Here is a 17,065-nt window from a genome sequence, read left to right on the forward strand (position 1 = left end):
GGGCTTGCTGCTTCTCATTCTGCAGATAGCATGCAGTCGTCAAAACTAGCAGCCATCATTGGCAGAAGTAACAGCCGAGTAATATTTTTGTTACGGCCATTGAAAATGTCCAGAGTAGTGAGCAAGGAACAAAAAAGAGGGAGATAGAAAACCTACTTTCCTGAGCATGATGAAATGAATCATAGTCCTACCGTTTTTTGAGTTGGGAACCGGGGAAGCAGCTTTGCAAGCTTAATTTGATGGGACAGTGCTGCAGGCAAAACGGGATTTCCGTTTGCAGCAAAAGCCACGTGGGTGGTATATGTGGATGCAGTCACTGCTCTCCCTTTGAAAATATAAAAGCCAACATGTAGTGGGATCTGTCATTTGGGCACTAATTGGACTACATGTAAAGAAGCGACGCTTTACACAAAACTCCTAAAACAAGCATAGACAACTTGGCTCACTTCAAGGGTTGCATGAAATAGCGTGGGTGTGGTATGTCAGGTAACATGCCGGGCTTCTTCATCTAGAAAACTCTATGTGACTGTCATGTACCCTAAATTTCATTTGTGGAGGTTCGCTCTGCTTTTTCTGAAGTGTGCAGTACAATGACAAAAGAAGTGCTTCTTTTTTATGTTGCATATCTATATATCTATAGATAGATATCCTGAATCATCCTGAATGCATGGTCCCAGGGCAGCTACAGAAAAGTAGTAAGAGACAAATAAAAGTACAATGATTAAAAATAGAAAATAAGAAAAAGCATACAGATGCAGCCAACTAAAATAGCAACAATCCATTCAAATAAACAGTAAGATCAAAACTTTGATTTTATATATATGCTAACACAAGCTGTTCTTAAAAGCCTGGGAAAACAAACGTTTTCTTGCCTGGCATTCAGAAATGATTGGTAGCCAAGGTGCTTCCTGGGGAGGGCATTCTAAAGATGAGGAGACACTGCTGATAAGACTCTCTTTGGTCATGACCTGTAACATTTCAGATGGTGGGGGACCCTGGAGGAAGATGGTGATCTCAGTGGGCTGGCAGATTGATAGTCGAGCAGGTATTTGGGTTCTAAGCCACATCGTTTTAAGCCACAAAGGTTAAGACCTTTTAAACCCAGAACAGATTTCTTCCACCTTGCTTCCCTCCCCAGAACTCTTCTAGTCCTGTCACTGCAGGCATAACCTGTTACCTGAAAATCCTGACGCACTGGTTTTGCTGCAGGCTGTGTGTCCACCCAGACTCTTGTCAACAGCCAAACTTGTGGATCAGAGAATTCGTCTGACAATTACATTGGTATGGGAGGTGAAACTGGGATACCATCTTGCTCTTTTTTGTAGTTACATCTAAGCACTTTATTGCTGACAGTGGGGAAAATCAGACCGCTTAAGCAGGTATGACTCAGGCAAACAGGCAGCAGCTATCGGCTGTTCTCAGGTGCTTTTTTCAGCTGTGTTCCCACCCTGATGATACATGAGAGAAGCAGGCGGGATCCCTGATAACAATTTTGATTTAGTACATTTGGTTTTTTGCCATCCCTCTGTAAATGTCTGTGGTGCTTCCGATGCTCATTTGCATCTCCACCTTTAAATGTCAGCAGGAAGGGGGTGCTGATTTTTGTCATGCTGAACTACTGCCGTATATCGCCAACAAGCAGTTGCGTTTTCTGCAACTGTGCCAGTCTATTAAATGGTTCCTTTTATCTTGCTTTCTCTATGTGAGCCTGCCAATTTGAAAGAAACAAAACTGGAACTTTAAAGATGTGCACCCAGATTGTATTGTTTGCCTAGTTTCAGGGTGCCTCTTCACACACACGAAAGGAGTTGGTAGAGTTATTTATCGGCAAAAAGAATTGCACAGGTTCCACTGCTGATGGTTCTGAAAATAGCAGAAATGTAAAGAAATGAGCTCTACGTTGAAGTTACTTTACTTGAAAAATGGGCTACATTTTTATTGTTCATTGAAATAACATTTCTGAATGTTTGAATGTTCTGAATTTGAAAGCAATGTGTGTGTGGGTTTTTTTAAAGACTGCATCTTTCTTAGATTTTTCTTTATGGTCCATGTGTACATGAGGAAAAATGTGTTTATGGTTTCAAAACAAGGAAGCAATTTGGTTTGTCAGCTCTTGGGGATCATTTGAGTCCGTATAGTACAGGTATGGCCAAACTCGGCCCTCCAGATGTTTTGGGACTACAATTCCTACTCTCCCTGACCACTGGTCCTGTTAGCTAGGGATGGTGGGAGTTGTAGTCCCAAAACATCTGGAGGGCCAAGTTTGGCCATGCCTGGTATAGTAAGACTAACTTTCCCTAAAGTCAAGTTTGGTTTTTCCCATACCTGGGGAGTTAAGTAAGTAAATCAAAATAACAATTACTGTAGAATAAAGTGCCACTAGCTGCTACTCTGGCCTTTGCTAACTCTCTGTATCATGTGATAAAGAGAACAAGAAGAAACAGCTTTTCAGACATCTCTTGCACCAAGTTGAGGAGCTGAAATCATTTGTCTGTACTTTCCTTAATGAGTGCAATTGAAGATATGTTGTTACAGAATTGATGCAGAGCGACCTCCATAAGATTATTGTCTCTCCTCAGCCACTCAGCTCGGATCATGTAAAGGTTTTTCTTTACCAGATTTTAAGAGGTAACATGTTTTTGGTTTTTAATGCAGAATGAATGTGTTGGGTCCTTACCCCACCCTATCCCCATTGCAACCTGTAAACTCACCTTCTCCATTACCTCTGACAGTGGAATCCAGCTGTGGGACCATCCATAAAGTGGAGGGGGGGCAAGGATGGTGTATTGGTTAAAATGTGGCGAAGGGTGATGTGGGGGAAGTCGGGAGATTTATAACCCTTTAACAACAGTGGTATACTTTATGGATCGGTCCTGCTCCATTTTTAATACGTTAATTCATTCCCTATGAATTATCCTCCCAAAATTAAAATGTCCCAGCATTTAAACTTGGTGAAAATAATGGGTTATATCTGATGTTAGTGCTGCTCAGAGTTAGACCTATTGAAATGAATGGGCATGCCTAACTTAGATTTATTATCGTCAGTGGGTGTACTCTGAGCAGAACTTAGTTGAATACAACTCCATATCTTTTAATTTGAAGTTCAGTTCAGCTTGGAAGAATTTATTAAGTTGAACAAACCCAGTCTTTGGTGTTCAGAGGAAAAATAAAACTAAACCTGCTTAATCTTCAGCTATGCATACTCTGATGAAAACCACCACGCCTGGGCATACTTAGAAAATATATGGTTTTGATTTCGACTTGCATATCTCCCAAAGCTTCCAAAATATTTAACCAGCTGGAGTTAGTCTAGTAAGGGACCTTTTGGCCATGGTCAGTCTTAATAGTAGCACCTTGATATATGTCTTAAACTCCTTTGTATGTACAAATTTTAGGCCTTTATTAAAAAAAGTAAGGAGCAGATTCCTCCCCCCCCCCAAAGAAACAAAACTTTGTGTTAACTTTTAATGTAGGAAAAATACTGGAGTGTTGACTCTGTTCCTTGATAACTTAACATTCTCCTCTAAATAGTCTGCTGGCCAAAAGAGAGCCTTCCAAACATATGTTAACTTAGAGATATAGAGTGTGCTAGTAAGCTGGAAATTCCTTATCAAATGCTACTATTACTGAGAACTGTAATTCTGCATTGAGAGCTTTGCAACAGATATCTGTTGCCTGGCTGGGTTAGTTTTGCATCCTAATGGAAGTCTGAAGAATGTAACTGCTCAACACCTTATGACAAAACATTGTAAATATGATGTCATACTTTGTATGTAGATGTAGCTCATGCCTTATATCACGCAGTCACTCACACACCTTGCATGTCTTTCTAGGATCTGTTATTTCCTTTTACTCTATGCATAGTTTGCCTTTTTTTTTTTTTTACAGCTTCTCTTTTTTATTTTTGTTTGCAGGTCTGAAATACCTACATTCGGCTGGTATTTTGCATCGAGACATTAAACCAGGGAACCTACTTGTGAACAGCAACTGTGTTCTTAAGGTGGTTTTTTCACACCTATATAAAAAATACTGCACATGCCATGCCCAGGTCCAAAAAGGTTTTGCTGTTTCTTTCAAAAATAGAAATAGAGGGTTGCTTCTATAATCCGCTTGTCTGTAGCTCTGAGATGCTTAAAGCAAAACCCAGGAACCCTGAACTTCCTAGGAAAAAGCCCTAGTGATAAGTATGAGTTGATTCTCTTCAAGTAGGTGCCTCTTCATTTGAAAAGTGTGTTTCCTTTCATTCCGGTACATTGTTACCATTATTAATATGGCATTGAACACAAGAGTTTTTGTCATCCCCTCTCACATTTGTACAATACTGGGGAATAGCAATGCCTTGCTTTGACTTGGCTTGAAGGAGAGGGAGGACTATAATTTCTCCCCACTTCCTGCTCAGAAGCCAGGAGCATTTCTCTGCAGATTAACAGCACAGTCTTGTGCACGTCTCCTCATCCTGTTTCTCCTAAGTGAGTGGGTGTAGGAATGCAGCCCAGGAATCCAGCAGGAGCCTGGTCCTTCCATCTGATCCAGCATAAAAGCTAAATTGATCCCGATATTTATCAATCATACAATGCTTTGACTTGATCTGCGCACCCTTCTGCTTCTAAGATCCATTATGTGCACAAGATCCATTATGTGCACATTCTTATGGGGCAAAATACCTGTGTCTTGGTTGTAGCAATTTATTCTGCAGATGGGGGCTTCCACGACTGAATGCTCCTCCATACAAAAATTAAAAAATCATATGCAGGGAAAACTCTTGTCAAAGTAAAGGCTAGGATAGAATCCTGTTCCCAAACAGTCTAGTTTACTTTGTAGAAGTTGGTGGGGAAGCGGGTTGTATATAGAAACATAAACACAGCTAATACTTTGGTAGGACAAACTCTTAATTGCACACAAAAAAATCTCAAAAACACGAGAAACCTGAGAAGTCTGAACACAAAGAAGGCTTAACAGTTAGTGAACATTTCATCCCTATATTGGGAGAGCTAGATTTAGCATGAACGCAGCTATGAAATTTGAAAACCTGCCACTATCTGAAGTTTCAGGCATTTTCTGAAATATTTCAGATCCTGGTAATCCTGAACTGTTAAAAATTTAGCTAAACAAATATGCATCCCATAGGTACATATGCCTGGTTTTCATATGTGTACGGCTCAAACCAAGTTTTATGTGGACTATTTGGAGGAAGGCAGATTCAGATATCACATATCAGCCACCATTCTTAAATCTGTATATCTGTAAATATACAAAGTATTTGCTCACCTCTTTCTTTATTTTCCAGATCTGTGATTTTGGCTTGGCCAGGGTGGAAGAATTAGATGAATCTCGTCACATGACTCAGGAAGTTGTCACTCAGTATTATCGAGCTCCGGAAATCCTGATGGGCAGCCGTCACTACAGCAATGCTATCGACATCTGGTCCGTAGGCTGTATATTTGCAGAATTGCTAGGACGGAGAATATTGTTTCAAGCGCAAAGTCCCATTCAGCAGGTATGAAGGCATTTCAGTCTAACCCTGTTGATTAACAAGTGATGCCCGGCTCTCTGACTCTCCTAGTGGATGGAATTCAGTGCATGTCAAATTCTGGTCATTCTTAACATCCTGAAATCTCCATTGGGGTGGACAGTTGGATAAATGAAGTTGTAGTGTCTTAAGTAATGCTTTGAATCAGCTTGGCCTGTCCAAAATAAGGGAGAGTGTCCCATCTTTCTCTCTGGACTTTACAATGGATGGCTTCCTGATGCAATTCAGGTACTAGTTTTAAACTCCATAGTTCAAAATATCAAACTAGCAGATCTGAAGGTATCACCTACTCCCATGTGAGCTTGCCCTGCTCCAAGTTTCTCCACCTTCAGAGGTGAAGGGGGTGGCTTCCAGTGACGGTCCTTTTGTGTGGTCACACCAAGACTTGAAAAATTTCCTCCCCAGGTATATTTCTCAGGTTTCTTCCTCTCTTCTGTGCCAGGGACCATTGTTCAGCAGTAGATGGCATTCTTTGCTTTCAGAATGTCCCAGGTTCAATCCCCAATGAGCATCTCCAGCTAAGACTGGGGGGAGACCCCTGCCTGAAGTCCTGGAGAGCCACTGCCAATCAGTGTAAACAATACTGAGCTATATGGAGTGTTGGTCTAACTCTGTACATAAAAGGCAACTTCCCATGTTCCTAACTAAAAACGTCTTCGTTGGGTTAAGCGCTTGGCAGCATTTAATTGTGATAGGATTTTTAAAAAATGTATACATAGTTTTAATGGTGGCTGCCCCTTTGGCTTTGCATTTTTATTATAGTAAGGAATTCTGTTTAATTATTAGAGGGACCTAAACTGGTGGAAAGGTAGAATATAAATGTTTTAAATAAACAGGGTTTCCTGAACGTTTGTGCAATGGTTCTTCTGCCTTGTAGAACACTGAGCCGACAGCCTTGGTTCTTATTTTTCCTGGGTCCTTTAGCTCCTGCCTGCAGATAACAAGTTTGCAGCTTGCTGATCTGATTCATGCTCACAGCAACCTTCTGAGGTAGATTGTCATCCTTCCTATATGACAGATGGGGAATGGAGGTTGAGAGAGAAGCTTGCCCAAGGCCGCCCATCTTGTCCAGGAGTTGCGAGGACAGGTGTGGGTGGCTGATAATTTGCAAACTAGAAGTGCTTTTAAAAAATAAAAAAGTTGGCTGAGAAAAAGTGAAATGCTATTCCGAAGTTTTTCATAGAATATAAAAATGCTTGGGTAAATATACTGATAGTGTCACAGTCTTCCAGTGGTTACTATATTAAGGATGCTAGTTTATACTGTAATCTGTCATCTCCAGAGTTGAAAGGATTTTGCGACAATTGGCTGGGGATCGTATGTAACAAAGTAAACACAGTGTTATCAAGAAATTGTTTCTGCCAGATTCTGGTGAAGAAGACCATGCTGTGGCTAAATGGAATTTGAGGTTTAGCAATACAGTGGTACCCCAGAAGTTGAACGGAATCCGTTCCGGAAGTCCATTCGACTTCTAAAACATTTGGAAACCAAGGCATAGCTTCCGATTGGCTGCAGGAGCTTCCAATTGGAAGCCGTGGAAGCTGCGTTGGACGTTCAGGTTCCAAAGAACAGTCACAAACCGGAACACTCACTTCTGGGTTTGCGGCGTTCAGGAGCCAAAAGGTTTGACTTGCAAGGCGTATAACTGGATTTCAGTCATAAGAGGTCTACAATGTCTACAAAGTATTCCCATAGCTTCAGACAACCTGCACAGGATAAGGAAGTGCAGTTTTTCAGATAATAGAGCCTAGTTTGTCCCACCTCAGCAGCTGAGAAAAAGAAATCTGCATGTGACATGAAGGAGTGAAAGACTTCATCCCCTTTGTGTCATCCCCTGCCCCATCAATCCATCTGCAGGATTGGAGGGCAGCAGAGCAGACCTTTGCCCTCTATATCAAAACTTGTAGATCCAGCACTGAATCCCACTACACAGTTTGAGAAGCTAAACCTACCCCCCAAATTGTGACTTGGTTGCTGCCATTTGCATTCTGCCAATGGTATATTCGGGCAAGTATCCGTAACACTGTGGTACAAAAGATTGCTGCCATAGCTCAGTGGGATGCACACTCCGTATGCAAAAGGTCCAGACTCAATCCTCATCATCCCCACTTGAAGGATATTGAGTAGCAAGACTGGGAAAGACCTGTTCCTGAGCTGTTGCCAGTCAAAGTAGCAGGACTGGGCTACACAAACCTGACCTAAATCAGTTTTTCAGGCTGTATCCTGACTTTAATTGCACTCATCATCGCTGTTAACCAATCAAGCTCAGATGTAGCACGCTTAATGTGCAAAATGTTTTGAAGTCTGTTACCTTCACAGGAACACTTTGTGAGGTAGGTTGCTATGCCCATTATTATTTTCATTATTATTTTTATCCTTCACCAACTAGTCCCAGGGCAGTTTACAGCCATTTAAAATTCAGAATTATAATCAGTTAAAACAAATTGCAGTCACAGGAATAGGGTGAGTCCTGTAAACACAGGTCAGAGGCCAGGGTGAAGAGATGCATCTTCATCATTCGCCAAAAACCGAAATCAGTGCAATACGTTGTTGGGGCAACGGCAATAAAGGAGAACTGCCAAATACAATCACATTCTGCAAAACCTTTGCAAAATTACCACTCTTTGCATTGGTTTAGTATCTACAAAATGGTGAGCAACTTAGGCCCCAAATACCTGAAACTCCGCCTCCTTCCCTACAGATGCTCTCAAGTGTTAAGGTCAGCAGAGGGGCTGCTCCTGGTGGTTCCGCTGTCCTCAGATGTTTGGGTGGTGGGGATTTTCTTTGGTAGCCCCTACGTTTGTAGTTTTCTCCCCACAGAGGCGCATCTGGCACTTTCGCTATACAGCTTTTCTCTTTCTGTTCTTTTGGGTACAGGTAGGTAGCTGTGTTGGTCTGCCGTAGTCAAAATAAAATAAAAAAATTCCTTCCAGTAGCACCTTAGAGACCAAGTAAGTTTGTTATTGGTATGAGCTTTCGTGCGCATGCACGCTTCAGAAAGCTCATACCAATAACAAACTTACTTGGTCTCTAAGGTGCTACTGGAAGGAATTTTTTTTGGTTGTTGTTCTTTTGGGGTTTGCGTCACTGTGGGTTGTATCACATGCTTGTTCCACTCAGAGAGACCCATTGAAATGAATGGAAATGACTAACTAAGGTCTATTAATTTCAAATGGTCTTGTCTGAGTAGAACTTAGGTGAACGCAACCCTGTGGGACTATGGACATGTCAGCCCTATTGTTTTCGGAGAGTTTCAGATCCTTCTAACTTCCAGGCAATGGAGTCCTTGGAAGTTCTTTGAAGGGGTCTGAGGAATCCCTAACACAGGCATCCCCAAACTCAGCCCTCCAGCTGTTTTGGGACTACAACTCCCATCATCCCTAGCTAACAGGACCAGTGGCCAGGGATGATGGGAGTTGTAGTCCCAAAACAGCTGGAGGGCCAAGTTTGGGGATGCCTGCCCTAACAGATTAGAGCCCCCTCTAAAGGTTACTATTTCCAGGATGCTCATTGGGCACCTAAAATAAGCAGTGATGGCATCTCCAGGTAAATATGCCTGCCACTTAAGATAATCTTAAGGGGCCTTTCTTTGTTACGCAGCCTTCTGAGGCTAGGTGGATGTCTACCATAAAGAGAACCTCTCTGTGGCAATGCCCAAACTGTAGAGCTGTCTGCTTGGATGTGTTTTCCTGGCACAATCTGTTGTCATATTTTAGGAGCCAGGTGAAGTCTCCCCTGTTCTTTCATGCTTTTAATGAAAATTTATGTCCTCTTGTTGGCTTTTAATCTGCTGGTTTTACTGTCTTTTATCTTTGTGGGTTTATTTGTGGTTCTAAGGCAAGATATAAATCCCATACATGTGTAAACATGTACACATGCCGCAGTTTCAAATAATACCAGAAAGTGGAGAATAGAAGGGAAGAGGCTGATTGTGCAAAGTTGTGTATTCATTTAGGAAAATAAGAAGCTGCCTTATACAGAGTCAGACCATTGAGTTCATCTAGCTCAGTATTTCTAAACTAACTGACAGTGACTCTCTCCCAACCTTACCCAGAGATACTGAGAATTTGAATGTGTGTATGTGCTCATACTTTGAAAAGAATATGCTTCTATCCAGATTAAAATTGTGGACAATTTCTTCCATCTTTACAGTTGGATTTGATCACAGATCTCTTAGGAACACCGTCACTGGAAGCAATGAGGACGGCTTGTGAAGGCGCCAAGGCACACATACTCAGGGGTCCTCATAAACAGGTAGGATGAAAAACTATGACTCTGAATTTCCCAACAAGCCCCATTCTGCAAGCACATTATGGAGGTGCTAATCTGGGCCTATTCTAATGTAAGATTTTAATACTCGTGGCAATAAGTGGGCACAAGATTGAATGATAAATAACTGAAGGCCAGCCAGGAATCCTCTTTTTGGAATCATTTCATTAAATATTTTTTCAATGAAACACTATGCTGTATCACTAATATATTTAGTGAAATTGGACAAATGGCAATACATTTTAGAAAAGTGGGACATTGAAGTTCAGACATATTGATCATATAAATTATCAAACATACATTCTTCAAAAACACTTTATCCTTCTACAAAACATTAGACAATTCAAGATATAAAACTCTAGGTCAAGATAACAAGTTGAGTATTTTTAATCCAAACTATTACAATTTTAGTGTACTTTGTGGTAGTTTCATTATAATAAAAGGAGCAGGTTTCCTCATGTTTAACCATGTTTATTATTTCAGAGTACTTTGAGTGGTCGAATTCCTGTTCAGTGCATTGACTTTATACCTACCCTATTTCACCAAAAAAATGCACAAACATTTTATTCAGAATTGCTGACTCCCGTATTTTGGTATACCATTCATTCTCTTAGCTCGTGGTATTTCCATTCTCTGTCAATATTCAGCATATTTTTAATAAAGATTATAAAATAAGAAAGTATCGTAAAATAGAGTTTGGGTGCAGTTCAGTTAAGTTACATGCTGCCTTATCTTCAGAGTGTTTCCCCTAGCGCTTCTGTGTGGTTTCCCAGCCCAACCACTGACCAGACCTTTTTAGAGCTGTAGTTTTGCTGAAGCATATGCCTTCCAACCATACCCTGTGTATCTCGCATCACATGGGGCTTTGTGCTTCACAGCCCATCTCTTGGCCAGTAAAAGTAGTTTCTGACCTGGAGAACTAGGTGACCTCACAGGTTCTTTCATTTCTGTGATTCTGCAGTATTTAGGTTTTTTTTTCTGAAAGCATGGTACCTTTTAAACCAAGGGCACTTGAGGAGCAGGAAATGGATCCAGGCAGCAGCCACAAAGTGAATTACCTAAAATATATGGCACGAGAACTTATGTGTAACTCTTTATTCCTGGATTCAAGACATAGTTGCCTGTTACAATAGGTTTCTGTTGGAGAAAGCAGGCAGGTCTGCTTGACCTGGGGTATAGGTATAGCTGGCAGTGTGTGGTTCTAGTGAACCATGCATAGCAAACCACGAGAAAGTTCTGAGTTCGTGTGCATTGATGGTAGCATATGAACAATAACACTTAGGCTAAATTAGAATGAATACAATCCAATTACTTAAACAAGCCACTTAACCTCAATTTCTTTCACCATCTGTGTCTTGGGCATATCCGCAGAAGATATAAGGAAATTAAATATAATGCTTGGAGACTATAAAGTGACTTGTAAGTCTGCAGAGGAGCAGCTGCCTCATTCAAGAAAATGTATCGCTTCAGCAGAGGATGTTAACTTGCACAAGTAATTCTGATAAATGTGAAGCTCAAATGGAACAGTCCCAGCTCACAAACAAGCTCTGTGTCCTTTAAAAAGAAAAAGAAAAACTTCAGTTCACTGAAATTCTGGTAGAATTGGGTATAGAGAGCTATGATTTTGTGCATGCAGGGTCATAAATAATACAGCTAAGGAATTATAAGTTTATTAGAGCTTTTGAAGAAAAAGAGGGCAGGAAACCTCTCTGTAGATGAAGACTTTGTTTTCTTAGGCTACCATAATTGAGCGGATCAATCATTGTGTATGTAAATACAATGGAGGGGCAATGAATGGGAGCAGAAGGTCAATTTTGCAGTTCATGAGATATGAGGCCTGCTAGTTGAGTAATAAATCCCATTTTTTGCACACACTTGTTAAATAATTCCCTGAAAGGACAACTGGGCAAAAGGCCCTGCCTGAGACCCTGGAGAGCCACTGCCTGTCAGAGAAGGCAGTACCAGACTAAGTGGACTAGCTGCTTGACATAGGAACATAGAAAGTTGCCTTGTACTTAGTCAGACCCATTCATCCCCCTCGGTCAGGGTTTTAGGCAGGGTCCCTGCCCAACTTTAAGATAAGATGCCAGGGATTAAACCTGGGACTTTCAACATGCAAAGCAGATTCTGTACCAATGAGCTGTAACCTTTCCCTGTTACTTCCACAATGAAGCTTCATATAAGACATGCTTGATTTTATAGCAGTTTGAATATGTGATATAAATCAATAGTCATCCTCTGCATCCCTGCAGAGCATTCATTCTCACTTGGCTTTTTTTGCCTTTTTTGGCTTGGGGTGGGGATAAACTGTGGCAGGTGTAAGATGTCTTGCCCAAGGAGCTTCCCCTACAGCTTTCATGAAACATTTAATACAGTTTGTCAGCTTCTGTAAAGCTATTGTAGCACCTAACCTTTTCTATTAATGTTCTCCCATAAATAGATAAGGCAAAGGCTTGATTGCTTCATCATATTTCAGGCAGAGTATGTTTTAGTCCTTGGTTGGCATACAGCATATTCCTCCCACATACCAATAACAATTAATCATCTTCCATTAATAGGAAAACTCTTATATAATCTCCTCCCCCCTGCCTTTCTTTGCTCCTAATGGTTTTTTCCCAGCACCTGCACACTCTAGACCTCTTGTAATAAGCTTTGCGTTTTATATTTGCATAGGAAAGCAGATGATTTCTTTAAAAAAAGAAAAAGCACCATGCTAAGGAAATGATAGTGTAGGAAGTGCTGGAGAACAAACAGCTTCAAAGCCCAGAATTTTAGGCAATGTTCTTTTTAAAAAAGAAAATGGCAAGGCTTTTAGATTTGCATAAAGAGGTCAGGGCTATTTTTGTCTGTGAAAATTACTTTTAATTTTGGAGCTGTTTCCCCCACTCCCCACTTGTGCTCTCATTCTAATTTTAAGATCAGGCACCCTCAGGCTGAAATGTCTCAGCATCCTTGATCCAATGCATAGTGACTCAGAAGAGCATAGCTTCTACTAGTCTTTTTGTTGGACAGTAGATACTATTAGGATGAGCCACTGGAAAGTAAGGGTGAGAACGGAGGGCCAATGTCCAAAATGCTTCCGAACCATAATCTCCAACGGGTAGTCCCTGATCTCCTGTAGTTCATATGGCCCTAATAGATGTTGGCAGTATTTAGTGAAACAACTTTCATTATGCAGAAGAGTCTTCTGTTTCTAGGGAGGTCATTGAAATAATGACTTGGGTGTGTGTGTGTGAGGGTTTGAAGGTTCAGCAGAAGGAATAAAGTAGCCAAGTGGCTTTGGCAAGAGCAGATCAAAATGCAAGAACCAAACATGAAGCTAGAACAGGGAGCTGCAAACTCTGCCCTGGGGGCTACATTCTCTTTCCGCCATATGCATACAAGTCTCCACAAATAATTTTGCTAGGAGCAAATGGCTCTGGCCCCCCAGCAAACAGGTTGTGTGGCTTTCTGCAGATCCCTGTTCCCAAAATATTGGCAAAGTTGAAGAGAAGGTAGTAAGTAGCAGGAGTCTTTACACTGCTTGGAAAAGAGGCGCCTGCTGTTCCTTTTACACTTGTGATATCACACCATGCCTCTCTCCCAAGCCCATTGTCTGCCAGAGGATGGTGGGGTGTGTGTGTGTTGGTGACCACAACTAATGGTTGTCTAGAAGGCCAGCCACTGCCTTCCTCCCTTCATATACCTCTCCCTCAAACCATGGGGTTATGTTGTACCTTAATTTGTGATGGGCTTTAACTAATACGTTGATGTGTGTCCATCTTGGTTGAAAATCAGTTTGTCAATGTAATAAATACTAGTGTCTTTATACAAAAAGAGGGCAGCATTACTTGCTTGTTCTGTGAACGGAATTTAATATACATTAAGAAAGAAGCAGAAGTAACTTGACCCATAATGCACGTTTTCACCCAAAACATGGTTCTGAGAATAGCAACAGTAGCTTTGGAGAGGTACAGTGGTACCTTGGCTCTCAAATGGCCTGGCTCCCGAATGCCGCAAACCCGGAAGTAACTGTTCCAGTTTGCGAACGTTTTTCGGAAGCCTAACATCCGACGCAGCTTCTGTTTCAGTGCAGGAAGCTCCTGCAGCCAATCGGAAGCCGTGCCTTGGTTTTCGAACGGTTTCGGGAGTCAAATGGACTCCCACAATGGATTAAGTTCGAGAACCAAGGCACCACTGTACAGTACTTCATTTCCTGAGCTCAAGCATGGGTATGTAAAAAGGGGGGGAAAGTAACCAAAACCCATTCTGAAGAAACTTATGAGTGACTAAGATAGTAAGCTTAAAATTAAAATAAATGAAAACCTGGGTTTTGTGGTCTAAAAATACCACATAGCATATTCCTTGTTCTTATGTTTCTTAGGGAGATTCTAAGTAAGAATGTTTGTGTTCATTGGATGCTATGTGTGTGTACGCTTGAGTGCGCATATGCATGCATGGAGAGACTATGCTGACAATGAAGAGTAGTACTGTGAATGGTTGGAGGAATGTCCTCCAAATGAACAATAATAATACTTAGCAGGTAGGTAGGTAGGTGGGTGGGTGGGTAGGTAGTAGATAGATAACTTGCGTGAAGCCCTTAGAACATTATTTCAATGACCTTTTAACACCCCTGTAGGTTTGGCTCAGGTTATCTTCCCACTGAAGATGCGTGTCTGAGGGTGGGGGAGAAAGAGACTGTAAAAAGTTCACTCATCAAGTTGATGAGTTTACATACCTTTAAATATATAGAATTTACCAATTATGTACAGCATTACTGCACAATATCAATGACCAAAATGAGGATATATATGAATACTTACATAGATTCTAAGCTTCAGGAATCCTTACTGAACAAAAATGGGAGGAGGAGATGCTCCAGACCTGACAGATTTCTGGAATGCAGGAATCAACTGACCTTGGATTTTTAGCTAGCAGGGCTGCCTCTCAACAAAAAACAAAAACACCTGACTGGCTTCTCCTGTCCATCTAACTCGTTATAGAAATAGGGTCATTTTTGTTATAATGATTTCAGTTTTGTTCAACAGCCAACCTCAATTTCTCACTTTTGTGTTAATTCCAGTTTACCCTCACAATTCTAAGAGAACTGCAGTGATTAAATCTTAGAAATGCTGTCCTCTTTATCTCCTTTTATGCACACATTTCCATAACCTAGAAAACCTAGAAACTTGCTTCATTGAATGAAACAAAATACTGAGGGGTTTTGAACCCACATTCTGCTCCAGATAATAGGCCTATTTTAACAATAACTTTAAAAGATACAAGATGAGCTTTTCTGAGCTCTTTTCCTTTCCTTTTTTCAGTTTTAGCAGGGTTGTCTCCTGTATTTCTTTCCCTGCCTGCCTTCATTTAAGAAAGTTAAAATCGAGTCTTCTGGCAGCTCTGCAAAAAAGCAAATGCATATTGCTATGAGAAAATAAAGGTGGGATTGGCCTGATGAGTTTTTGAAATGAAACACTTGCTTTTATCCCACAGAGCTCTTCTTATATACCTGCGTGGATTCTAGCAGAGGGATGTGGAAACTGTGGCCCTCCAGATGTTATTGGAGTCTAGCTCCCATCAGACAGCATATCCATGGATGATGGGAGTTGTAGTATATCTGGATGGCTGCAAGTTAGCCACCCCTGCTCTAGGTGTCTGTAGGTGTTCTGTTCATATGTGAAACTTTCCTGTGAGCACAGAGAGACAAAATTGGCATGCTAAGCTCTCCTCCCGCCTTGCTGTCCCTTGTGAAAGGGCAAGGTCTGAGCAGGGAGCCTCTACTACCTGTGCAAAGTTTCCCGCATGATTAGGGATCTGAGTTGCTTGAGAACCCTACATGGATCTTTTCTGCTGCAGACCTCTCCCCTCCACATTTTGGAGAGTGATTGGGGACAGAAGCTTAGCACATTGTCCCATTCTGTCCCCCTGTGCTCAGATTTGGACTTCACACAAGTAGCACAATTGCATTGGATTTTTATGTTAAGGGTGAATTGCATGTATCAGATGAGGCTCAGCCTGTTTTCTCTTTCTTTTCACAGCCATCCCTTCCTGTCCTGTATACATTATCCAGCCAAGCTACACATGAAGCCGTTCATCTCCTTTGTAGGATGTTGGTCTTTGATCCAGTGAGTTGGTGCTTCGTGTTCTGCATTTTGAAAGGGTGGGGAATGGGTGGAAATCAAAAAATATATTTGTGTGTGGGCATAGGGCTAAGGTCGCTTGGCTCCATAGCAATCTTGACACCACGTCCACATTCACTGATGCAGCCTGGTCACGTGGACAAGGTGCTTGTGATGATGCGGCCAGCCATGTGTTCTCTCAGCCCTTGCCCTTCTTGGATGATTAAAGCTTGCCCGAGGAGGTTTGCCTGGATGGCTCCAGGGCATGATCAGCACATCCTTGTGTGACGGAGTGAGCCCAGCCATCTTGAAAGAGGCACACAAACAACTGCAAAAAGCCCACCCTGTACCCATTGGTTTGTGACAACTACTGTTTGGTCACAAGTATCCCCTTTCGAGGGAAGGTGAAGGGGGAAACTGCTCCAATATCACTGAAAGGAGAGTAGGAGACACGGGGCTTAAACAGAGCACATCCATGAGTCCCAGTCCTCACTCTCTGAAAAACCATTTCAATGTAGCTGTGCGGACACAGTTTCCCACTTCATACTGGAACACAGGTGCATGTCAAATTTGCAGATTTCCATAGCCCCTTGTGAATCTTCATGGGTCTCCATTTCTTCTTCTTCTTCTTCTTCTTCATTCTGCAAGCAAACACTGCTTTTAAAACACATTCTATTCTGTTACCTGAGCTCATCTGAGTTCCTTTCAACTCATCTACCCGGCTGTGGATTTTCTATCTTTACAACCGGCCACCCTCGGAAGGGAAGTGGGATTCTATCATGCAAAGGTGTTTGGTGACTCATCCTGGGCTCCCTTCTTCAGCTTAAGTGTTGGTGGCAGAACACTTGATTGGCACCATGTGGGCGCTTGCCTTTCTGTAGCAAGTGGTTTTTTCCACTTCCCTTTTGCCACTTGTGTGGAGGGCTCTGTGCTTTCCTCTTTGGTCTCGAGCCCTTTGTTCTTGGCTTCAACTTTTCACTTTCCATGAAGCATCCTTGGCTTTCCCTCATTTTAGCAATACTGAGAGGCAGCCTGTGGCTAGAGGACTCTTGAGGGTGGCTGTGGAATGCTGACAGCAGATGAGTTACTCCTTCCTCCAAAAAGCCCTATCTCTTTGCTCAGACCTTCCTGGAAGGAAGAGCATATTTGGCATGCCTGGGGGTTT

General features: G+C 41.8%; 1 protein-coding gene across 2 annotated transcripts in view; it reads left to right on the forward strand.

Annotated features, from left to right (window-relative positions):
• NLK (nemo like kinase) overlaps positions 1–17,065 on the forward strand; it is a 94,769-nt gene that overhangs the window by 69,886 nt on the left and 7,818 nt on the right. For both annotated transcript variants that reach the window (XM_080983049.1, XM_080983048.1), the window contains exons 4-8: positions 2,522–2,628; positions 3,915–4,000; positions 5,288–5,497; positions 9,683–9,784; positions 15,820–15,906. In XM_080983049.1, coding sequence (XP_080839175.1) covers positions 2,522–2,628; positions 3,915–4,000; positions 5,288–5,497; positions 9,683–9,784; positions 15,820–15,906 — 592 coding nt within the window. The remainder of the gene's footprint in view (positions 1–2,521; positions 2,629–3,914; positions 4,001–5,287; positions 5,498–9,682; positions 9,785–15,819; positions 15,907–17,065) is intronic.

The sequence above is a fragment of the Podarcis pityusensis genome (genome assembly GCF_964106645.2).
Source record: "Podarcis pityusensis genome assembly, chromosome: 15".
In the NCBI taxonomy this organism is placed as follows: domain Eukaryota; kingdom Metazoa; phylum Chordata; class Lepidosauria; order Squamata; family Lacertidae; genus Podarcis; species Podarcis pityusensis.